Raw genomic sequence first — 25,538 nt, 5'->3', positions numbered from 1 at the left:
AAAGTGCATCAACTGTATGGTTAAAATGTCACACAGATCAATTACGAGTAAACCAGCAATAGAGATAGGAAGGAACGTAAGATGGTTCAAACAATAGGCAGAATGCTGGCCCCTACCGATAGACAAAGTTCTGTGTGGAGGTCCCCCCACCTGGGCAACCTGTAAAATAAAGATATATAGCACAAGCCCAGTCCATATATTGTTCAATAGCCTTATTTCCTTTTATTAAGGTTTATCTTCGAAGACGTGTCAAAGGATCCTTCGTGAGTGACTCCCTTTAAAGCAGGAGCCACGGATCGTCGAGAGGCATCGAAGAGGGTGAACTTGTCGTTGACAGCAGCAATGAGAAGTTCAAGGGTGCCGAGACCCCGATGTCGATCCAGGCGGTGCTCGTCAGCGACGTCCTGCGAGGATGAGGTGTGCGGGGCACCTCGGCGACGGATTGCTCAGGACCGCAAAGAGTTTCAGAAAAACTGTGGCCCAACAAGGGCGTCAAGTCGTCGAAGTCTTTGTGGCCTTCAGGTGGTGGGAAACCCACCGGCGGATTCTCCTCAGTGTGTTTGGTCATCCTCGACTTTCTCCGGTGGGACAAGGGAGTCCTTGGATTCAAATGTTCTTAGGCAAAGGAGCGGGTGGCACAGCGTCAAGTGGTCCCCACGGCTGGGCAACACAACTTCGACAGGCCTCCAGCGGTTACACAAACCTGCGAACCCTGGTCGATGGCAATAGACTTCAACAGCGGCAAAGTCCGGGTGCTTTGCTTCGTTCTCCTCAGCGGTCCCGTCTCGGGTCGGCAGCCTTTCGAGGGTCTGACTTCCAGGGAGCTTCGGCGAAGGTTAGCGGTGCTCGATGGTCCCTCGGAGCACGGGAAGGATCAGTCCTTGACGAGTTTGGCAGCTTTCAGATCAGGTCGAAGCAAATGCAACAGCAAGTCTTCATCTTCCAGCTGGACGTCGAGGATCAGCAGTTCCAGTTACTCTTCAAGTGTAGACACAGCTTCTGAACAATTTCCAGTGGTGAGAGGTCCCCAGATATGCTATCTTGTCTCTCATCCACACTGCTGGGTCACTCTCAGCAGCCAATCATACAGAAGGGCATTCATGCAGTCAGTCAGCCAATCAGGCACACAGTGCATTCAGGCCATCCTCCTCCCTCTCAGACACTCACAACAAGGAATGGGGATTGGGACAAGTACCCAGCCATTCAACACTCCACACTGCATTCAGGCCAGTTTCGGGCAGGGCTGTCTCAGTCTTTGTCTCTCATACCAGAATCCAGACAGCCACAACAAGAAGTGCATATTGGTCACACACTTCATTCAATCAGGTCCAACCTACAGGGCGTACCCACAACATACAGTCACTGGGAAGGCTCCAGTCAGTCTGGACTGAACTTCACAACAACACCATATATGGAACTTCAACCCAACAGCCGGTCAGGGGGAAGGGACAGAGTCAGGGCTTCCCAGGACTTTGGGAAAACAAGGTAATAGGTAATAGAAAGCAAGAGGCCACAGGGGCCATCTTGTTTTCCATCCGGAATCAACTGATTCCAATGGCAGGGCCTGGGGATCTGAAAATGGAGGATACTCAGCACACCTGTCAAAGTAAGCATGGAGCTGCCACCAGCCCATACCCTTCTCTGTGGGCCACCAACAGGTGCCCAAAAACATACACTAGGGGCACAGGGTTGTACCCCCCACCCATGGGTGCCGTAAGGGTATCCCACGGGTCTGTTCACGAAACCAAAAGAGAGAGAGCTGCACCGCCAGGAGTCCCACCTGAACTCCTTCGTGGAAAATATGACAGAACACACGATAAAAAGGCAGTAAAGGACAAGGATACGGAGGCCCTGTCCCTTTGATGCATTTCCAGCATCACACTCTTTAACAGATCTGTTTGTCTCCTATATTTCCGTTTGGATTTTAAAACAACACCTTCTAGATGTTGAATTCTCGGCTTATCTTGATGGATCGCTCCTCGTCCACAACAAAATACTTCTACTTGACATTATTCGTCATTACCTTAAATACTCCTACAACCCTCCCTTTCTTACTCCCCATTATCACTTTCTCCATTTAGTACACTTTAGTTTTGCCAGGTCTCTCAATCTACTCACCATTCACTTTTCAGCTCCTGGCCCTCAGTATTGTTTCCTCCTCAACCGGCCACCTTAGCCTTTGATCTGCTCAGCTGCCTGTAGAAATCGGGAGTGGAATTCTGTGAAAGAGGGACCCGTCCCGCTTATCTTTTAGTGACTTGCAAGTTTTTACTACTGGCATCTATCCACAGGGAGACTTGGAGTCCTCCCGCTAAATGGAGGAGGACATCCGATATTCCAGAGACACTTAAAAGCCTACTGGGTGGACGGATCTCGAACCATCATCTCTCTGCTACCATGGGAACCCATAGACGTAGGGCACTTTAAGACAAGGTAGCAATACTTTGAGATAGATGGGGATGCAGAAGTTACTCAAACATCAATAATCCGACTCAGGAATTTGGCAAATCATGGTCTGTTTTATTTTCAATTGTCTAAAACAGGGAGTTACAACGGACATCAATGGACGTTCGCTCGATTTCTCTCAGCGCGTATCATAAAAAACACAACTTTTATAATAAAAACTCATCATAAGTGATGTCACACTATGTGGCAAACTACAAAAACCTACTTGGGGATGTGATAGGATTACAGGGAACATCTAAGTATGTATTCCATACTAACAGGGGGTTGTGATTGGGTATCTACTGTCAGGTTTGCAACTAAGCTCATCCCAAGTGCAAATCATCTTCTGTGACATTCTAATATTCAACACTTCATTGGTTATACAAACTATAGGGCTCGTTGTTACATGACCCTCTAGAACTGGTTTGGTACCCTTGTACCCTTCTGGAATATTCCACACGCTAGCAGCACGCAGGCTATCATACCAGGTGCAGAGAGGGTCGGCGTGATCATGCCTCCCCACCAATTAGCCCATAGAGGCTCTCTATGCCTGAAAAATAAAGGGAGTATCTTCTTGGTTTTGGTGTAGATCGACCCAATGTCTATTTTGAAATAACCATGTGACTTGAAGACAGCGTTTTCAAGCCTTTTGCAGCATTTAATTCTATTACATGATGAACTCTTGACATCCTCAGTGTTTTTCCATTCCACTTCAAACAAAAGTTTGTTTCTTTCTCACGTTCATGTAACTACTGGATGGACAACCAGGCTCACAGTGACCTTGTCTGCTTGGTGATGGGCCAGCCAAGCCTTTCTTGTATTTCTTGATCGCCATCAGTTATTTTCCAACTGTGCCACACTGAAAAACCCTTTCCAATAACGGGGCTTCAAGTCTTGCTTAAAATGTACTTTGGAATATCCAGGTTCTATGCATTCCTATGTGTTTTACATTGGTGCATCACCGCAACTATTCACTACATAGCCAGCCTTAAGATTACTTTGTCTACTTGCGTTGCTGTGTCTGTACAAGTGTAAACTGATTTGTAATCTCTACAGCATTTTTGTAGCATGAGCATCTTCATCTCGAGCCCGAAATGTTGCTCATCTTTACCACCTCCTCTTCAGAACTTATAGAATGTCTATGTTCTTTTGCCTCGTGCATCTTTTCTAGGTGTGTCATCCCTTCTCCGCATGACGTCACCAGTCTTCTCCTTTACTAATTTTCTCACTTCTTCCAGGACTTTGTCCAAAAGGCCATTACTTCTACTTGAATGCAAATAGGGCTTTTGCAATGGATACCTCCTTTCCAGGATTTTCTGTGTGATAGGCATCCTCACTTGTACTGCACATGTTGCAATTTCCAGCTCCCAACATATAGGCAACATGGGGCGGAGTATTTGGTGGGAGTACTTGACTCCACCTCTACACATACTCTCCTAAGAACAAAGAGCATGCAAAACACGTGATAACTCATGCTCAGGTCCTTTCCTCTGATGTCCTCTCACTGTCACAGAATGCCTGGCAGCCTGCCAAGTGATAACGTTCTGGAGTTCCAGTGCTTGCCAGACCCTGTAACACAATGACTTCTCCATTCCTCAAGCGGACAGAGAGCTGTGAAGAGCTCTGTGTTACCAAAGGCAAACTGTCAAATAGCCACAGTGGGCAAGCCCAGTGTAGAGTAAAAGACCTTCAAGAAGACCTCTGCTGTGTCCCGCGGGAACAACACCATGAGATTACGAACAGACTTTTTCCGCTCAGGACATTAAGAGTGGTGGTAAGCCATGGAAAGGCATGCTGCCCCACGCTTTCCCCTGCAACCTTCTGCCAGGGATCTACCACTCTCCTTAAATACAGGAACTGCCAGCAGGACTAAATGAATGACACCACCAGTTAGTGCACTGTATTCTGAGATGTGATTTGTATCTAAAGACAGAGATGCATGTGTTGTGTAAAAACACAAACTCATTCTTCTGCCTGGTGTGATCATTTGCACCGCCACACCATAATTGGGGATGAGGATGTGATCGGCCGAGCTGCCCTACGATGCAAGTAGCAACGCCACCACCACCATTCCTGCAAGTCCACAGCAAGCCAGCCATTCCATGGCTCCAATGCGAGCCTTTGTTTCAAACTTACTTGGAAGCTGTGGGTGGAACAGGCTATCCAGCAGTGCACAAGAAGGCCATGTTACTAAATGTACTGGGCATGGAAGGAGAAATAACTTTTTGCAAGCCTGAACCCGGAAGCCCCGACAGGAAAAGGAGATGATGCCTATCAAGAAGCAAAAAGGAGTATAGCAAAGAGATTCTCATGTAAAGAAAATGTTGTACTTCACAGAATCAGATTCTATGGCAGGAAGCAAAAACTGGCAGAACCCGTGGACGACTACTTAGTCAACCTAAGAGAATTGGCTGCATTGTGCGCATTTGGCGCAACATCGGAGGAAAGAATCTGCGACATGCTCATAGTCCACATGAACAACAGAAAGGTACAAGACAAATGTATTCTTGAAAAGGAAATAGTGTTGGATAAAGCAATCCAGATTGCTAGGGCGGTAGAAGGGACGTCTGCAGGCGCAAAGATTGGGGAATCGATGCGCAATCACCGAAGTACAGTGGGTGCAATACAGAGGCAGAAGGGACAGAGGACAACGCGAGGCCATAGATGATGCAGCAGTGAAATGTGAACTGTTGAAGTGCCACAGGTGCACCAGTACAAGCCACCTAGCCTACAGCAGAGAATGCCTGGGAAGGAATAAAGAATGTTCGAAATGCAGAAGGTATGGACATTTTGCGTCAGTGTGCACATGGAAAGTGAGCAAGACTGTGGCAGCAATCGAGAGTGAAGAGGGCAGAGATGAGGCCTACTCAGATGAAGAAGCATGTGCCACAGTTCTCATGGTGAACAGCAGCACGATTTGGAGTGAAAAGCCCCACTGTATCATTAAAGTCAATGGCCATGAAACAAGAATGATGGCATACCCGGGTTCCACCCTCACCATATTACCTTTAAACCTATTCAAAAGCATGGTGGGAAGAGAAAGAGTAGAAGCATACAAAACGAACATTAGTCCCACAGAATGCAGAGGTGCCAGTGTGAATCTTCTGGGGTAGATCAGAGCAAGAGTGAAATTCAAAAGCAAGGTCACCAAAACCAAAGTGTATCTTGCAGAAAAAGGACCACCAGTTCTAGGTTGGGATGACCAGGCCAAATTGTAAATCAGGCTTGAGCCCAGTGTGGAGGGACAAGTCCTGTCCATAGCCAAAAATGGCACGTTAATCACTAAAGAAGAATTCACTGAATTGTTTTCAGACACGCCTGGCCGCATCAAAAACTATGTGCACAAGATAAAACTAAAGCAGGGAGCATTACCAGTTAAGCATGGGTTAGAGACCTGTGCAAGTAACAGCAAGAGTTGCACTGCAAGAAAATCTCAACAAGATGCTATTGAAAGGAACCATAGAGATGGTGGAGTCATCAGAATGGCTCAGCCCAGTAGTTCTCATAAAGAAAGAGTACACCAGTGACTTGCGTATTTGCATTGACTTACGCAGCATAAATCTGGAGGTGGTGGTGTACAGTTACCTCTTATCGAGCTTCAATGAACTGATTTTCTGATGAAGGAGGCAAAAGTCTTTTTGAAATTAGGCATGAGGGATGCCTACCACCAGATCACCTTACATTGAGAATCCAGACCCCTCACAGCGTTCATAACCCCATTCGGAACTTATCAATTCACCAGAATGCCATTTGGGTTGTCCTCGGCGACCTCTGCGTTCCAACGAATGATGGACTCCCTCTTGCAAAACATTGGAGATGTCTCTTACTTCCAGGATGACATATTGATATATGCAGAATATAAGTAGACACATCATATAGCTCTCTGCATAGTGTTGAAAAAACTTGCAAGAAGCAGGAGAGTGACTACGCTATAACAAATGTGTACTGCAGGCGGACGAAGTAGAATATCTGTGATACACCATATCCAATGCAGATATCAGTCCCAAGAAAGATGTACTGCAAGCAATTGTGAAGGCGCCCCTCCTCCCCCAACCAGCAAAGAAATCTGAGATCATTCTTGAGACTATCCGAATACTAGGCAAAATTTGAACCAAATGGTTTGGAGACCACTTTTCCAATGAGAGAATTGGTCAAGAAAGGCGTGGAGTACCAGTGGAAGACAGAACAAGCTAAGGCATGTGAAGTTGTCAAAGAGGGAATTATGCATGTGCCCTGTCTACAACCCTTCAATACTCAATGGAAGACCATGATTACCATGGATGCCAACGCGTATGGTATAGGAGCAACCCTCACGCAAAAGAAGTGGGTTGAAGAACATATTGTTGCGTTTGCATCCAAGGCTCTCTCACAAGCAGAACAACATCACTCCACCATTAAAAAGGAGATGTTAGCATGTGCATGGACCCTGGATTACATCTGGACATTCGTTTGGGGTACAAAATGTTGGCTGGTTACCGATCACACCTACTGAGCCCATGAGGGACCCGCACAGCGACACCTCGCCTTGCTCACATCGCAGCCAAGCTGCAAGAATATAAATATGAGATACAGGGTATTGCAGGGTGGGAAAATGCCCAGGCGGACTGTATGTCCAGACAATGGCAGCACAAAGAAACAGAAACCATTTTTCTACAGGATGAGTGTGTCATCGCATCACTCACTGACTTGAGGAGTAGGGAATTCCAGGAAATGAGCAAACAACACTGGAAAGAAGAAGCAGCCAAAGATGACAGCACAACGAAAATCACAGAATGGGTCAGGAGAGGGTGGCCCGATGAGAGGTCCATTCCAGAGGGGGTACGTCCCTATTGGAAAGTGTAAGACAAAATATTTGAAAACGAGGGGATGCTCATGAGAGGTAAACAAGTGATCCTACCCATAGCTATGAGACGAACCATAATATGCAGGGCTCACGCCAGTCATCTTGGAAACAACATGACAAGAAGGAGAGTGAGAGAAGCGTATTGGTGGCCAGGTATGGACTTGGAAATAAGGACCATGACAGAGAGGTGTCATGAGTGTGTGAATAGTGACATGTGACTCAAAGTAAGACAATCACCATTAAACCCCACAGAAGTGCCTGAAGGAGTGTGGTAAAAACTGGGCGTGGAATTCATAGGCCCGCTAGAACTCATGGAATATGAAAGCAAGTATGGCATAGTGTTAGTGGATTATTTATCCAAATGGGTAGAAGTTGAATTTGTACCCAACATAACCACAGCCACAGTCATACAGTTGCTTAAAAACATCTTTCAGCGAGACAGATTGCCCAGAGAACTGGTCACTGAGAATGGAGTGTAACTCATCCAGAGAGATGGACAATTTCTTGAAGGAGAACAATATCAAGCAAATCAAAGCTTCCTTATATCACCCACAAGCAAATGGGTTGATGGAACACACCAACAGATTAATTAAGGGAGCCTTCAGTTAGCCACAACAGCGGGACTCAACCCGCTCTGCATAGTCAAGGAAGCTCATTGCCTCACCCCCAATGGGGTCACAAATATATCGCTGTTCCACCTTCTCAGAGGACGCAGTCTCCATGGTTGGCAAGAGTTAGAGAGGATGAAAAGGTGGACATGGAAGAATTGGTATAGCGAGTTAAGAAGAGCAAAGAAAACATGAAGAGATATAGTGACGGAAGGAGAAAGCCCCAACAAAGCAGAGTTAGAGAAGGAGATCTGATAAAGATTAAAATGGTGCACAGAGATCCCGAGACTGGGTCCAAGCTCAGCAGACCGTTGACAGTGGTGCAGCGAGGGGACAAACCATGTACACACCCAAGAAAGGAAGTGGGGGAACTTAGATAGGGTAGCACTGTACGAAAGGGGGAAAGAAATAGCATTGAGGCATTGAGACCCACAACACAAGAGCACAGAAGTCAAGAGGAGAACTTGGCCAAAGAGAACCCGACCATGGGAGAACAGTCTGGACATGCAGAGATGGAGGACATAGGGACACCCTCCCAAGCGGAAGCCAGTTCCAAGAGGAATACGATGAGACAAGAGAGAACCAGTGAAAGGGCTGCAACACCGTGAGAAGAGAATGAGGAGAGCAGCCGACCACAGCGAGAAAGGAGAAGACCAGGAAGGTACACCAACTACATGATGGAGTAAGACAGACTTTGTCCAACAAAAGGAGGTATGTAGACTAAGGACCTTCACAAAGTCCTGTGCCAAGTCCTGCCTGAACAACACTGCAAGATTACGACTGGAGGTTCCCAGTCAGGACATTAAGAGCAGAAGTAAGCCATGGAAAGGCAGGCTGCCCTACGCTCTCCCCTGTAACTTCCTGCCAGGGGCCTACCACTCACCTTAAATACAGGACTTGCCAGGGGGACTAAATGAATGATAACACCAGTTACTGCACTGTATGCTGAGAGGTGATTTGTGTGCAAAGACAGAGTTATGCAAATAAAAGTACACTAACTCAACCTCCTGCCCAGCCTTCATACACCTCCAGCGCTACTCCGGGCTCGCCAACGCTGCTCCAGGCTCTCCAACCCTTCCTGATCTCCATTCTTCTGCACTCCAAATCACTGCGTTGCCTGGGTCCCTGCCTCTTGGCCCTCCTGGGGAGCAACCACCAACATGTAGTGACTGGGGACTATATCACTCTCCCTACTGACTCCCCCAGGACCCGCATGGCCTCTGGACACCTGCTGCACTTCCTCACTCCAACACCTGACCTCCTGCTGCACCTTCTGCCACTGGCTTCCAGCCTCCTGCAGCGTCACGTGACACACTCCTCCATCACCAGAACGTTCGTCGACCAACGCTGCTCAGCATTTCATCCTGGGCTCCCTTTTCAACATCGCTCATCGCCAATTGAAATATTCAACATGGGTACTCTTATTCAGAGACCCGGCAGATGCATTAAGTATGATCTTCAGTTGCAGGTTAAGACAAAAATAGGAACAGGGGGAGTATACATGTTAACAGCTCTAACCCCATGCTGAAGTCTCCCTCCACCCGTCACTCTCAGAACTCCCACACACCCACACTCTGCATCTCATCCAGCATTCCATAAGCAGCACCCTGCACACAACATGCAGGATACCACAAATGGCATTGTGCCAAGTCAATCCGCCCGATTGATTGTGCTCATTCTGACACTACTTAGCTTCCAGCGCAATAGAAGCAGAATTCTTTGGAATGAGACCCTGACCAGCCATCGGCATCTCTGCCTGAGAAAGGGGAAAGATACTCAGACCATACACAGTTCCCTCTCCTGTAGCTTGGGGGTCAATGCTGTGAGCAAGCTTGATCAGTGGAATGTGTACATGGCCATGGAGTGGTCAATTTGCTGCTTTCATAGAGCAAGAGATATGCAATTGGGAAAGGAGGAGACAACAACACGGATAGTTAATTGTCCATTATGAAGTGTGAGTATCTCTTCCAGTCCTGCTTTGCTCTTCGAATTCTGGTCACACTTTCCATGTGCATCTTTCATAATCTCTCTGTCTTGGTGGCTGTCCATTTCTGTTAAGGAGAATTCTCAGAAATGTGCTAATTCCCTCTACCTTAGAGACCCCCAGAAATGTTGATGTATTTTGAGGACTTAATTTTTTTAACCTGGAGAGAGTGAGACCCTTTTTCCCACTCTCTCATTTATTTTAATATGATCTTGTACTCTGTGTTTCTTTTGGTTGCGGAGTCTGACAAACTCCATAGGCATCATCTTTTACATTTTGTCGCATAGCACCTTCAGTGCAGTGGCACAGGGAAGTCTTTCAGATTTCCCAAAGGTTTAAATACCTTCTCTGGGATAAACTACTGTTTCCCAGAGCAGTAAAGTTAAATTGACTTTACTTACATTTGTAACTTTCTAGACCCAGCACACACTATCTTACAATAGGGTGCTGGAGGGGTTACTTAGTATCCCTTTGTCTAGCCTCTCATGTGACACAGTTATGTTAACCTTTCCTCAATGAATGGCTGGTGGCAGTGGTTTACTTTTTACTACCATTATGGAATTTTACTGCGGGCTGCGTTTGCAGCTGCAGTAAAGGACCCAAGAGTGTCATTTTTGTCAAAATGCCCTGGTCTTTTTTTGCCATTTCTTTGTGGAAAGGTCCTTCTTGAGATTTACCCTGCGCGCCAAACCAGGTTTGGTCCCTTTCTTCATTAGGTCTTTGGCGGGCTTCACAAGTGAAACCCGTCTCTGGCTCCAGGTTGTCTGGCGGGGGCAGGAAGTGAGGAAGGTGCCCGAAACTCCCTGTGATTAGTCTCCTATGAGACCCAAATGCACCCTATAGTGATTGGCCGGCTGGCTATCCAGCAAGGACAGCCACCCTGCTGGGTGACTGATAGCTAGGCTTGATTGAATGGGAGCAACTGCATAACAGGTGAGGCTTTTTTGGCTTGCAAGGCAGAGATGACCACTGGACGAAGGAATCCAAAGAAGAACTTGAAGATTATGCCTGCTGCAACTCCTGGACCATTGGTTTGCCCAGTGAAGCCCTGATGCTGTGCTAAAACTCCAAATTCATATCGACAGAGAAGCTCCTGCAAGGACGACTTCTCCCTTTGAGTTGGTTGGACCAATCCTCTCCAAAGTGAGCCACCTGGTCTTCCTCTCGGAGCTGGTTGAATTTCCACAGAGTTGCTGCTGGAAACCGAATAGCCAGGGAGAGGAACACTAGTTTGTGTGCGTTGCTTTAAGCTGGCCAAGAGCTCCAGGAACATCCTCCAGACTCCCAGGAAGCAGGAATGACCGAGCCTAAGCACCCTCAACAGAGTGTGGGACCCCAGAAGCAAGGAAAATCCATCTCAAAAGCCAGGAAGTGCGGTGTTGCTATTTGCGGTAGACGCGAGGAGATGAAACTCCAAAAAGTCACTTGTTTGAAGATTGCCAGTTGCGATCGGTGACCGTCCTGTTACAGTGCAGCAGTCCCCACATGTCCTCCCTCTTGTCCCCATGACTAAGGCCCAGGAACAGTGAGATCTGCAGAGCTGCACAGGAACAGAAGTCATCTGCTGCACTTTTTCTTCAATCCAAAGGTACTGTAAACTCTTTTTGTAGAGTTACTTGCATCTTCTAACCCTCACAGGTCTAACAGCTTGAGGTGCTACATTGATGCTTCTTTTTCTTCAAAGACTGAAGAAGGCTTATTCTAACTGACTGATACATAAATTAATAAATGTTTATTCAAGAAACCTTGTGTGCAAGAGTTTATTTGAATACTTGTCACTGTGAATCTCTGTGTAACCCCCCTACAGCTCACATTGACCCCTCTTGAGATAAGCCTGGCTGCTCAACACTCTACCAACCTGTGTAGCACAGACCTATACCAAAGGTTGGTTTCCTATTGCCAGGAGGTCAGGGTTATTGTAGTGCACCCAAAGGGCACTGCATACAATCTTGCCTAACACTCTCAGTGCCTCTCTCAGTCAGTGTTCCCGGTTTACAACCACCAGGACTACATGTCCCAGAATGAAAATACAAAAAATACAAATATGATAGTCTGCTTAACATAGACATGACAAGAGACAACGTGGCATAAAAATAGACAATTTAATCATCAGAAACTAGCTGTTTTATGAGAACAGCATGTGTGTTGTATGCTTCACAATATACCGTGCAGTGGTGCACAACCTCTTCTTGGTTAAGCCATGTATAAAGTACCCAGGGGTAGTGGGGGAGAGGTTTGGGGAATCACCAAAATATGGCACATACTCATACCTGACAGGATCAGCTGCCTATGTGAAAGGAAGACTTAGTTCTACTGGCGTGAAAGGCAGTGCAGTGGCAGCAAAGTAACACAATGCGATCATCTTTTAATGGATAGGCAACACCTGTATTGATTGTTCGATCAGATGAACTGTTCATCCAAACATGATGGTGGTATATAGGGCAAATACTGTGTAACCAAACTGTATTTATCGTTTCATCAGTCACGCTATACATTCATATTTTTTTTTAATTTAGATAGCAATCTATCATCAACTCATATAATCTAATAATTAATGTATGTATCAACGTGCATACATGTTCTCAGTCAGTTACAGTAGGCTTCTACTTGCAATCTGTCCACCCACCTATCAATTTAAATGTTTCCCTTGCCATGTTTCTATCTTAATTCTCCTGCGTCCTACCTTCTCCTGGGTGTGTGCCCATCTGTCTGCACGGCTGCCCCCTGTTTACAGTATAGTGCCACTGGTGTGTTAAATTCCACCTAAATTGTTGCATAGGCCAGCAAAGATGCTTTTAGGGCAGAACGCTGACGACTGTGGGCATGCTAGTTTTCTGGATCAACAATATCCAGATTTGCACATTTTAATGTGATTTGATCTGCACTTCAGACAAGAATGTCTCTAACATTGTTGAAGAGTCTTTGCTCTGCTGAAAAGTGACTTTGCACTGCCGACACAACGCCTCATTCATGGAACTGTCCAATATGTATTTTTGCTGTGCAAAGTCAGTACAAAGTCATGTTTGCATTACAACATGACTTTTCATTGCACCAATGCACTATGCACAGTTCCATGAATCAGGGTTTGTGTTGGCAGTGCAAAGTCACTTTTCAGCAGTGCAAAGTCACTTTTAACGGGTCAAAACATTCCAGGAATCGGCCTAAAGCCTTTGTTCACTGCTCCTGGGAAGATATTCACGCATGTCTCTCTCTCCTGCTTTTTTTCTTACGTTGTTCGTTTATCTGCCAGGACCTCGGTTTTTGCAGATATTTAAAGTCTCTCCTGTTGGGGAATCCTGCAAAAGGTCTAAGCTCTTAGAGTTGGTGTGGGGGGCGTAAGGGAGGAAGGTTTCCTTAGCTCTGATTTCCACCGATTGTCATCCTTCCCAAACCTAATCTGTAGCAACCTACAGGTCTGTGGAGGGAATCAAATGGATGCCGTCATGCATACTGCTGCCGGTGCATGACCTGGTTTTCTTGAACCTGTTGGCCGTACTATGCAGAATGGAATTCCTGTGGGCCTCATTACGAGTCCGGAGGTAGCCATGCTGGAAAAACCAGCAGGCTGCCGCCAGACTCGTAGTGAATTACCAGCTCCGGACTTGCCAGAATCACCGGGGCATTACAACCCCGGTGATCCGTAAATTCCGGAGCCGGCATTCTGTTACTCCCCATTTCAATGGAGATCCATAGGACTCCATGGGAATGGGGACCATGGAAACACCGCACCGTAATTAATGGTGCTGGTGTTTCCATTTCCGTCTGCAGGCGGGTGGCATTACTCCCGACAGGTTAGACCTGGTGGGAGTAAGGTCTGCCTGCAGAACTCATAGTTTGCCAGTCCGGAAACAACGGTGGTAGCGGGTTACCACCACTGTTGTTCCCGGACTGGCAACCTTGTAATTGGGCCCTATAGCTCCTTTGAAGAGCCCAGTCTGGTGAAAGCTGGAGATGACAGCATCTAATTACAGCAGGTAATGGCTCTTTCATAAAGACCTCATTAAGTTGTTCTACTTTGAAAACTTAACAGAAAAGTCAATAATATAGCCTGTTCCTCATTAGTGTACCAGACGAAAGCTGTGAGAAATGTGAAGAACATGTTGAAACAGAAAGACTTATAGGATAAAAGATCACTGCCCCCCTAATTATTGATTGTTTTCATGAGGTAGCAACAGGACTTCATGCAAGAGACGTAACAAAACATTTACATCGCGATTGGCTACCATCAATGTCTGTAAATTTCACCTGGCAACAAGATAGGTCATGAAATATTCATTGTGCTGTTATGACTTGCTTGTCCATCAATAGGCTCGTGTTAAAGTGATTTCCATTAACACAATAGATGTTCATGTGGTGATTTGTATCGAACATTATGCTAGAGTTCATCAGTTTCTAAGCACTCTATTAATTGGTATTTTAAATATTAAGAGTTTGTGTAACTCAAAGTGTTCACTACAGGGTGTTGTGGGGTTGAGTCAGCATGACCCGAGCATCAAACCCACGAGACATGCAAATGACCTGTTCTTGTATTTTTTGGGTCAGTATGAAATTAACATTTGTGAACATGACTAAGAAGTGTAAGCACTTGGATCTGGGACTATGGCTGGGCAAAGTTCCCAGTGTTTTGCTGCCCGCAACATAGAGCTGTAGCCTAATGTCCAATCAAGTGGAAATTCAATGTATTCTCATACTTGAAAATATGCAAAAAACAAAATTCAACTAAGGGGCTCTGGGCCACAGTACATGTTTGGTGGTGTGAAAAAAAAACGGATAACTCTGATAGTACAAGTTTTTTTGGCAGTAACGGAATTACTGCTGATTTTACCGCACCACTGAACTACAAGTTTGATTTTAAAGATTTGTTCTTTCTCCAGCGTGATGATGGAGGTAAATGTGGAATGAGAAATCTAAAAAATAACTGCAGCAGAGTTACTGCTTGCGGTAATTCTGCCGAAAACCCCATCGAGTTCTACGGTCTCCAAAAATGGAGATTAACACCGACCAACAACTACTTGTAATCCCATGGTAAAACCAAAGGACCAGGTGGCAGTTACAGTAAAAGAGTTTGGCAGTAATTTGGTGGGTGTATCACTGAATTACAACCAAACACATAATGAGTCCCACTGGCTCTATGGTAAACTAGACTTGCAATTTGTACATTTTGGCTATCCATAATAAGACATACCTTCTCAATAGGGCTTTTCTCACATTCAGTACATTCAAACAGTCTTTCTTGAGCACGGGTTCTCTTTCTGGAGGTTGTGCATGCTGGCCTTTGTCTAATAAAGGTCTGCATTCACAAGGGAGCTATTCCCACATTGCATACAGGTTCTCTCCCTTGGTATGTTCTCATGCTAATGTGTGTGCAAATGTCTGCTGTACAGTAATGCATCCCTTCACAATGCTGCATTTCTCACAATGAGTGCAGTGATTATTGCCTCTTGCAGGTATGTGCCCTATTTCTGCAGTTGTTGTTTGGTCTAGTGCTGTATACTAAGGCATCCATTCACAGTAAGGTTTTTTTCACATTTGGTACATCTATATGATCCAGCTCACACATCAATGACATTGTAAAAGCATTATAATCACTTCTGATTGAAAGTCCACACGCATATTGTGAATTGACATATTCTCCATCCCAATTACTTTCTATGTATTGCATGGCATGTTCACCATCCTAATGATGGGGGGAAAGTTAGGATATAAGGCTGCCTCCTAAATGTCATAATACTTGCGCACAACCAAAGACTCTTCCCTGTTGTAGTGTCCGACTTGCCACTTTCGAGATATTCTCACAGCTCATTAACGGAACCAAGATCATCAATCTAGAACGATTACACACAGAGATAAAGGAACATGGTTCATTTCATGAACTGGATACTCTGTAAAGGCAATAATGTCTCAGTGCCAGAGGGACACTAGGAGCATGCGCAGAACAGAATTGCATGGTACAATGAAAGTATTACTTACACAGCCTTCGAGAAGATCAAATGTTATAACAGTAGTTGCGAGGAAACGGAATATAGTGGTACAACAAAACTAAGAATGTTCAGGTTTGATACATAAAATAAGTTGTTTGTAGTCAATATTTCACATTTTCCATGTTTGGAGAGAAAATTACATTGGATAAAAATGCAGAACAAAAGACTCATATAGTCCTGGTCATCTTAGCTTCTACTGGAAGAGGTCTTTCAGGAACACTCAGACAAGATGCCAGTAGAGGTTAAACAAATGTGTTCCATAACAGTGTGTCTTTTCTCAGCAGTTACTGAAAAAATTAGGTATAGTCAGTTGTTGAGAACAGTACACTTTCCAAATGGCCCTTGACTCAAGAATCAGCATGCTTTCTGCAAAGCGGAAATCCATCTCAGAGCTGTTCACATCATCTGTAACAGAAGCAGTTGCTGTGCAGGCATATCCCAAGCAGCCTTAACTCAGGATCATCACAATCCCGTCTTCTGCAAGTGATTGGAGGGAGTTTTCAAGGTGTAACCGTTGCTCCTGGATGCTCGAATTTTGCTTTTCTTCGGAAGTTGAAAGCAGATTCATGTTTTGGCAATGATGAGACATAGAACGTGACCTTTTTTCCTTAAACAAAACAGCTAGTCTGGATGTTAGTGACTGCACGCTTGAAGTTCAGCCATCTATTATGGAAGATTAGCAACCATTCTTTTGTTATGGCATCTGTGTTTCATCAACAACTCTGAAACAAAACCTTAAGCCACCAATGGCATTTAGTGCATAGAGTCCTGGCAGTGGGCTGATATACTCTGTATTGCTCACAAGGCTTTCTGGGGCATGGAACCTACCTACCTGCAACGCTGCCTACCTAAATACTATTCCTCACAAGCCCTATGCTCATCTATCTCCAACCTTCTGCAAGTGAGCCGGATCTGAAGGCAGAGATTTGGAGTGAGATCCTTATCCTCAGTAGGTGCCTCCCTCTGGAACAGCCTCACTGCCGCCTGCCGTCTTGAGCAAGATCTCCTTAAATTCCAGAAACTCCTCAAGACCTACCTTTTCTCCTCTTCCTTCTCTCTCCTTTACCCTGCTAACCTAGTTCTCTGTTCTTTCAATTTCTCCCTCCTCTTCCTTACAGCTTGCTGACTGTACCTCCGCGAGTCCCCTTTCACACTTGCCTCGGACCCACCCACACTCACTGCAATTGTGAAATAACCCAAGAGAGTGGCTCTTTCTGCACTTACCCCAGTCTCAACCAACCGGGTGCACTTGATCCTCCCCCTCCCTGTGACATTCTATGCAGTTGCACGATCCATACGTACCGCGCCTGAAAATAGTCTGTCTGTTCTCCCTTGTCTCACCCCCTTAATTGCACTGGTAAAACAGCAAAATCGCCGCCAGGCCTATTTGCTGTATCTGAAACTGTTATATGCATGTTTACACACTTACTCTGCCTGTGCAGAGTATTATCGTCTCAGAATTTCAGGGGCTCTGAGCGACTGTTGTTTTTTCCCCTTGTTTTCCACCCTCCTTGAGTGGTTGGAAACACTTGGCTGTGTATAGGAGCATAATGAGGGCTTTTAACGATGCTACAAACACATTATTTGCTTCAGAGACAGATAAGAATCACACATCCGTCACAAATATTTATCTTCTCTACACCCCCGGATCAGGAGCGTGGGCTTCTTCTTCTCCACTGCTAGGCTCTACTAAAAGGAGACGTGATTGCCCTGTTTCTGAAAAAGGAGTCTCTGCCCCTGGCACTAACGCTGCCTCTGGTAACCAGGCACTAAGGGTTCTTGGTTCCCTGCTGGTGCGCTGAACACTTTTGTCTGAAATTCAAAGTAAGCCTAGAGATCGACAACTGTTAAGTTCATCCATTGTGGGGCTTACACAAAAATCAACTCTATGGTCTGCATCCTACCCCCCTTACCAATTGGTAAAGTATCTAAGTGGCTAAAAGTGTGATTGGTGAATACCATGAAGGAGGGGAGATCACACAGTTGAAAGCAGGCATGCCAGCTCACCAAAGTGCCACGGGTAGAGGCAGAGTCATCAAGCGCAATTTAAAAAGGATGATGTCACAGAAGTGGAGTCTCATGACCTCAGGACCATCTGACACCACAGGAAATGACATCACTGGAGTAAAAAGAATTGACTTGGGGTCGGATTTTGAGTGTGGTGCGCCACACAGTGTCCGACACCTTTTGACGGTGGGCCTTCTCATTGATTTTGAGCTACTGCGTGAACGGCGCTTCATTCCACGGAACACCATTCATGTTTCTGAAAATGGCCGTCTTGCCTCCTTCATGTTTCCAAAAAACTTCCAAAGGCGTGATGGCAAACCGCAGTTTCCAAGGTCACAGAATCATACATAAAAGCTCTATTATCAGTGTTGTTTGTGCTGCCTTTATGGAGACGTTTTTTACCACTCTAATGTGCCATCAAACGGGCGGGGTAGTTTCTGTTTGGATGCACAATCATGAAAGGGACATTGGCATCATGGGCGTAGCATGACCCCACTATTATTGGGGGAGTGGGGTCTGGGATTTCCCAACAAGTAATGCACTGTACCCAACTAAATATTGCAACCTGGGGGGCCTTGTTAGCACTATTAGGGTGAATGAGTAGAGGGAGCATTGATAGCACCATCTGAACAACAAGTTCATGGCACATTGGGCAGCCTGGAGTGGGCAATCTTTAGGCATGCTTCTACTGGCTAGTTTTCATTGTGCATTGTGATGAGTGTCACATTGCCTCCCCTGTGTTGTGTTTCTATACAAGGATATGATTGCCGTGTGTGTGAAATGGGTACATTCGCGAACTCGCCAAATATCGCGAGGATTAGTAAGGAGGGTGGTCTTTACCAGCGGAAGGCGGTCTTGGCAGGCAGTTGTGTGGCACTTTGGGACCAAACATCAAAAGGCACATTATACTTTGCGACATTCTCAAATACTTGGGGGTGATGGATTTCATATAAAAACATTCTTAGTATTATCGCACATCATTCTTTGAAAAATAAAAAAACGAGATCGGTGAAAATGAGCAAAGTTGTTTGCAAGTTGGCATAGAATTCTTAGAAAACAAATTCAGAATTACTTTAAAAAACGAGCACATAAATGGTTGAAAAATTGGCTAAGAATGATTTGAAAATATGTGAAGAGGTCTCTGTTAAGTGGTTGCAATATTGTTTGGATGTTTTTAACAATGCACAGATTTGATAAAGAGATAAATGCACAGTTTCGGCCTATGCAATGCTTACATAGCATAAGTACATTTCCTGTTGCTATAGTGACCTTTTCTTCTTCTCTTCCTCCACAGAGGTGGAATGCCTAGTGCAGATCCCAATGCCTGAAGATTACTGGGACCCAGTGTTTGGGATCTGCGTCTTCATGTTCTCCTTCGTCATCCCTGTACTCATCATCACCATCTGCTACAGCCTGATGATCCGACGCTTGAAGAACGTGCGCGTCCTCTCCGGCTCCAAAGAAAAGGACCGCAACCTGCGCCGCATCACACGCTTAGTCCTGGTGGTGGTTGCTGTCTTTGTCATCTGCTGGACCCCTATCCAAATCTTTGTGCTGGTCCAATGCCTGGGTGCCAAACCCGACAGTGAGGCCAAAGTGGTCATCTTGCACTTCTGCATCGCCCTGGGATATGCCAACAGTAGCCTCAACCCCGTGCTCTACGCATTCCTGGACGAGAACTTCAAGGCATGTTTCCGCAAGTTCTGCTTCCCCGCCGCCTTCAAGTCCGAGCTGCAGATGTCCAATCGCATGTGCAGCATCGCCAAGGATGTGGCCTACGCCTGCAAGAACTCCGAAGGGACCAACAACCCTGCATGACTAGGCCTGGAACTACCCATGATGAGCTCGGATCAGCAGAGCCCCACCAACGCCCAGGCCGAGTTAACACAGATCACTGCCCTCTGAGATGGGATGGTCTTGCCAACAGGCGGATGCTGGCAAATACCCCTTGTGCAAAAGGAGGGGGAAAGGAGCTCTTGCCGCTGGCTCTACAATATATCAAGTGTGCCTCAAGTCGAACGTGGGTTCTGGTGAGGTCATAATGACCTTTACTAATCATAATAATTAGACATCTTAAAGTGTGGTACCCACTTGAACAGTAATGTGTATGTACGGCTATATAGGTGAACAGCTAGCTACTGTAAACGTATATGCACACCATAGAAAAGGCCTCCTAGGCCTACACATCACAAGCAAGAAGAGAGGCTGCAATGCTTCGAAACGCCTTTCCTCGTGCAATTCATGTGCTAGCCTCAACGCAAAAATGTGATATATGTACATATTTACAGTGATATCTTTTAAAGGTCTCTAAAGTCAGACATTTGCCAAAGTGACCATGAGGAAGCCAGGAGAAAGGCTGACGAAATGATTGTCTGTGGACTTCCCGTCTCCTGGACAGTTGTGAAGAAGCGGATGGCGGTGGTGGCATGTTCTCAAAGGGAATCATGTTGGGGCCAAATGTGGGTGGGGAGGTTGGCAGAGGTGTTAAAACCAAAATCCCTAAAGCATTATTGGCTTTCCCCTTAAAAAAATGGATTGGGGGCACCAGAGATGGCCTAACCAGGGATAATGTGGCCACGGAACATCAAAATCTGATTAGCTCAAGGGGATTGATGCTGGGAGAGTGGATGTGTAGCCACACACTTTAATTGCACTACTGATTAAACCGGTTCTGTGCTCAGGGGAAAACCAACTCCAAGCAGAATGTGCTTGGTTAGAGAATAGAACTGTGTGGTTCATTGGCTCAATTGACGTGTTGTTGCATGGAGGCATCCTGATGCATCGCAGTCTAACGTGTTTTGTCTGCTGGGACAGAATGGGAGAGGTGGAGGAGATCTATATGATCCTCACCTTTGCTACAGCTGCTTCCTTATACAGAACTAAAGTAGTTGGTTCCGGGCGTGTCAACCCATAGAGCAGATTGGCCGGCTAGAGCGGATTCCCGGTGCATATTCTGAAAGGTGCACCTTATGCTCTCTGTTCCTCTGCACATAATGGACCTGATACCACCCAATGCAGAGAACAGTTGTGGACTCCAGGAATTGCTTGAGTCTATGTGACAATGGAGAAGTCAAGCTCCTGGAGATCCTGTTGCAATATATATGCAAGATGTCCCCTAAAGACACTACATCACTCTGTATACAGGACCAAGTGTCATCTGCAGAGGCTATTCCTTGTATATAGAGGGCAAAAGATAACCCAGGGGAGTTCTGCATCTATGCTGTATAATGTCATGGGTATCATGAGCTGTGTGCTGACAGACTGCATCACCCCTCATACCTAATCACTTGTCAACATAGTAGTTCCTTCCTATCTAGATCCGTCCTATCAGGTCATAGTCTGCTCTCTTGCACAGAATGGGAGGAATTGCTCATTGTATATACTGCATAAATGTTTGCTTACGGAACGTTTCCCTGTGCATGGGGAGGACGATCTTTTGGCGCAAAGGGGCTAGGACTTCTTGTACAGCAGTCACCTCTGAACATTTCTGACAGTCCCACCATTGGGCAGTGCCAGGAAAAAAACAAAGTGGGCTTTCTTTTCCAATTCAGTCAGACCTGGCGAGGTCCCAGGTATCCCAGTGCAGGAAATGTGCTTATTTTCAAGTCTTACACCCTCGCTTCTCATTGGCGGTATGGCCGCCACCGCCAAGTGCTGCGTGGCTATGATGCCATAACAAACACACCTATGGCGGATATAGGTGGGCCCCGCATTGTCTGCTTAACATATAGAAATCCACGACCTGAAGCATATTCTGATAGCACTTGATTAAGTAACAGGCTTCTGCCCCTCTCCACCATCCTTAGTATTAAGGACGACCCTTCCTTCTCAAGGCCATCTCACAAAGCCTATTGCGTGTTACACAAGAGTAAATTAATAATTAATCCGGTGCCCCGATATATATGGCCATGTTGGGTACTTGAAAGATTTCACAGCACGGTGGTGCCTGTAGATGGCCAACTCTGGGGCAGTCATTCACATGTGAGGGTGCTGTAGGCAGAAAGAGTTTGCCCGAAGAAGGGTTGGGCTAAGTATCATATTCTGATGTCCCCACGCAATTTAAAGCCTACAAGCATTACATTGAACCATCTACCTGCCACCCACCTTATTTTTGTTCAATAGAGTTACTAGATTGTTTCTTGTAGCTCTCTCTCACAGCGCTCCCTACGGCTGTATCAGGCATGACTATCTGACCACCAAGTGCCCCCATGCTCCCATAACGCCGCTTTTCTGCTTGTATCGTGCTCGCTCATGACGCCATCACGCACGTATTTTAACGCCAATTGCCAATTCGCTTCTTCACTAGCAGCTCTGTGAGCAAATGTACCGGTGAGCCGGTTCTCCCAGCTTGGGCGGTGGAGCACTGATCTGCACTGGTCCTCTGAAACTCACCCGGCAGATGATTTGCATACCACGGCCAGTGCTGGCTGGCACCACAAGTGTTTCTCGACGTAGCCATTGAAGGCACTACATTGACTCTTTGCAGGCTGATGTTTTGTTCTGCTTGACTTGAATGCAGTTGTTCTGCGAGTTGGATGTCTAAAAAATATACCCTGGTTAGCAAGCAAAAAGTGTTTCTGTGTGTGATTCATTCGATTTAAGAAGCTGTGTCACATCTGTTAATTTTCCATGTTGTTCCAGTTACAAGCCTGACACATTATCTCTGATTATTTCCAGGAATGTGTCTCATAAGTGCAGCACACTGATGAGCTTACAAACATGGTAATTAAAGACACGTGATTGTCCAGAGATTGTGAGACATGTCCTCTAAGCCCTGAGGAACTTTTGGCTGCACTCCAAACTTTTACTATTCACATTTTGTATATTTTTACTGTTTCCTATTTTGTAACTGCTCTGTTGCTCTTGAGCAAAATTTGTATTACATAAAACCTAAAACATGCAGAGCCTCATCTTAAATGGAGCAGCGTGCTAAGCAGAGCTGTACAAGCGAGGTGTAGTCCTTTTATGCCTGTATTTAAGGTGCTGCCCCATGTTGGAGCATTCACAAGATGGAGGAGTGGCATGGAGCGGAGATAAGGTCTCTGACGCACAATCCTCCTCCATCTCGTCAGTGCATCTAGTTGTACGCCTGCATGAGATTTTCATGCAGAAATGCAACTTATTGATGCCTACTGAATCCACCTTGGTTTTGCACCTGGTCAAAGACCAGGCAGATTCCATAGAAATCCATTAGTAAACGCCTCCTGCAAAGTGTATACGCACGCAGTGTTCGCTTTTCTACAAGACAGAGTGGGGAATAGAAAGAGTAAACTAGAGTTTGCTTGACTTTAACTCTTCCCTTTTCCACTCTGCATCAAGGACCTCTAAAGTTTCATGAAAGCACCCAACAGCACATAAGTGCTAACTTTGGTGGTCCCCTACAGGCAAGTGCTGCCACTTGTATATTAGTAAACAGCTAGAGTCAATCAGATTATTACAAACGATCTGATGACCCTCGCCGGGTCATTACCTGGCCGGGATGACTCACATCATGCGCTCAGTTTGGAGCACCGAGTCGTGCTGAGTTCTTTACCTTACTCCCCTGGCTGACATGGAAAGGGAAACTTCTCCCATTCCATGGTGGCCATTTTGTTTCTTTACATTGCTTTCTATTTTTGAATGGCTGTCATGGAAAGGCAGAAGGGACTACTTGTAGTCCTTTCTCCCAGATCCCTGGCCGCCATTTTGTTGCTTTTCTTGAGTTGAGAAACACTTTCAATGCCATTACTCAGCTCAAGATAAAATGCTATTAGTACCCTGGTACGACGTGCCAGGTTACTAATAACAAGAGCACCCTCGGAGGGGCTGCATTGCCGTTCTGGTAACAATGCTAAAATTGTGTGATGGATGGTGGAAGAACCAGCCACTGCATGTGAACTCTTGAGGAAAAAATAGAACCAGGAGAAGTTCTTAGTCTTCCGCAAGCATTGCCACTGTGAACAAGGTGCCTGTTTACCCTGATGGCCCTGAGCACATGCTCAGTGATGGGCATTGAAAAACAGAGACTTTACCTCCTACCACACTTAGTTCTACTGAGGGGACATGACCACAGAGAGCCAGTACCCCTTCCCAGACACTGAGGGCGTGACAGTACACCTCACACATACTAAATTCTAACAAAACAGACAACTCAGTTTATGAAATGTACCTTAGCCAAGGGAAAACCAGATCACTCGATCACCACACCTAATTTCTCTGTGACAGTGAGGTTTTGTCTCCAATTGAGAAATTCATGTTTCAAGTGATGGTGCCGCTTTAACATTATGGCTTCTGCTTGGAATCATCAACGTTAAAATGTATATGCCTTAGGGGAAATGTGCTTCACAGCTGATATTTAGGTGAAGTACAGAGATAAAGGGCAGGCACAGTCCGTGTGGGCTGGATCTGATCACAAGGAGCATGTGTTGTGATGCACAGAATAATAGTGTGGTGTTATTTTCTAAGCAAAACAAGGGGGCTTCTGGGAGTCCCTCTACTGGCACGAACACGGCCCATTGACATGTTCTTGATTGCTGTTGGTACTCTTGTTCAGAGGAGAATTGCCTAGTACCCAAAGTTACCAGCGGAATCCAGACATGGACCCCTTGCTCACTGTTCTTAGAGAGGCACTGCTCCACCTCACTGATGAGGTCTGAGTAGGCCAAAACAAGTGTCTTGGGTTTCTGTTGGTACTATTGTTCAGAGGAGAATTGCCTAGCATTTCGGTTATGGTCTGCCCCTGGGCAGGACAAAGACTGATATGCAGGGATATTTTTTCTCTGTGAAAGGGACAGTGAGCTAAATACTTGGTTGAGACTCTCATGGGGGCCATCAATCCAAAAACAGGTCAATGGGCCATGTTCATGCCGGAAGAGGGACTCCCAAAACTCCCCTTGTTTTGCATATCAATTTGCTTTGGGTTTCACCCTAAGCTATCAGGCGAATCCAGACGTGGACCCCTTGTTCGCTGCTCTTAAAAAGGCACAGCTCCACCTCATAGATGAGGCCCGACTAGGCTGAAACACGGTTCTTGGGTTGCTATAGGCAATCTTGTTCAGAGGAGAATTTCCTAGCATTTCGGTGCTGGACTGCCCCTGGTTAGGGCAAAGACTGATATGCAGGGATATTTCTCCTCTGTGAAAGGGGCAGTGAGCTAAAGACTTGGTTTTGATTCTCCCGGGGGCCATCCATGCAAGAACAGGTCGATGGGCTGTGTTCGTGCCGGTAGAGGGACTCCCAGAACCCCCATTGTTTTGAATATTAAGTAGCTTTGGGTTTCACCCTTAGTTACCAGGGGAATCCAGACATGGACCCCTTGCTCACTGTTTTTAGAGAGGCACAGCTCCACCCAACTAGGCCAAAACACGTGTCTGGGGTTGCTGTTGGTACTCTAGTTCAGAGGAGAATTGTGTAGCATTTTGGTGCTGGACTCCCCCTGGGCAGGACAAAGACTGATATGCAGTGATATTTCTCATCTGTGAAAGGGACAGTGAGCTAAATATTTGATTGCGACTCTCCCAGGGGCCATCCACCCAAGAACTGGTCAATGGGCCTAGTTTGTGCCAGAAGAGTGACTCCCAAACCCCCCCTTGTTTTGCATATTAATTAGCTTTGGTTTTCACCCAAAGTTACCAGACATTGACTCGTTGCTCACTGTTCTTAGAAAGGCACAGCTCCACCTCACTGATGAG

The 25,538-nt window shown here is 45.9% G+C and overlaps 1 protein-coding gene across 1 annotated transcript in view; it reads left to right on the top strand.

Moving 5' to 3' along the window:
• Nucleotides 1-22,521, top strand: part of OPRL1 (opioid related nociceptin receptor 1) — a 433,120-nt gene extending 410,599 nt beyond the window's left edge. Inside the window, exon 4 of the mRNA XM_069650835.1 lies at nucleotides 19,163-22,521. Within this exon, the coding sequence (XP_069506936.1) occupies nucleotides 19,163-19,686 (524 nt within the window). The 3' untranslated portion in view covers nucleotides 19,687-22,521. The remainder of the gene's footprint in view (nucleotides 1-19,162) is intronic.
• The last annotated feature ends 3,017 nt before the right edge of the window (nucleotides 22,522-25,538 follow it).

The sequence above is a fragment of the Ambystoma mexicanum genome, chromosome 3p (genome assembly GCF_040938575.1).
Source record: "Ambystoma mexicanum isolate Mex_15411 chromosome 3p, UKY_AmexF1_1, whole genome shotgun sequence".
Classification (NCBI taxonomy): Eukaryota; Metazoa; Chordata; class Amphibia; order Caudata; family Ambystomatidae; genus Ambystoma; species Ambystoma mexicanum.
The sequence above is the reverse complement of the archived record's forward strand: the minus strand, read 5'-3'. Positions and strand labels throughout refer to the sequence as shown.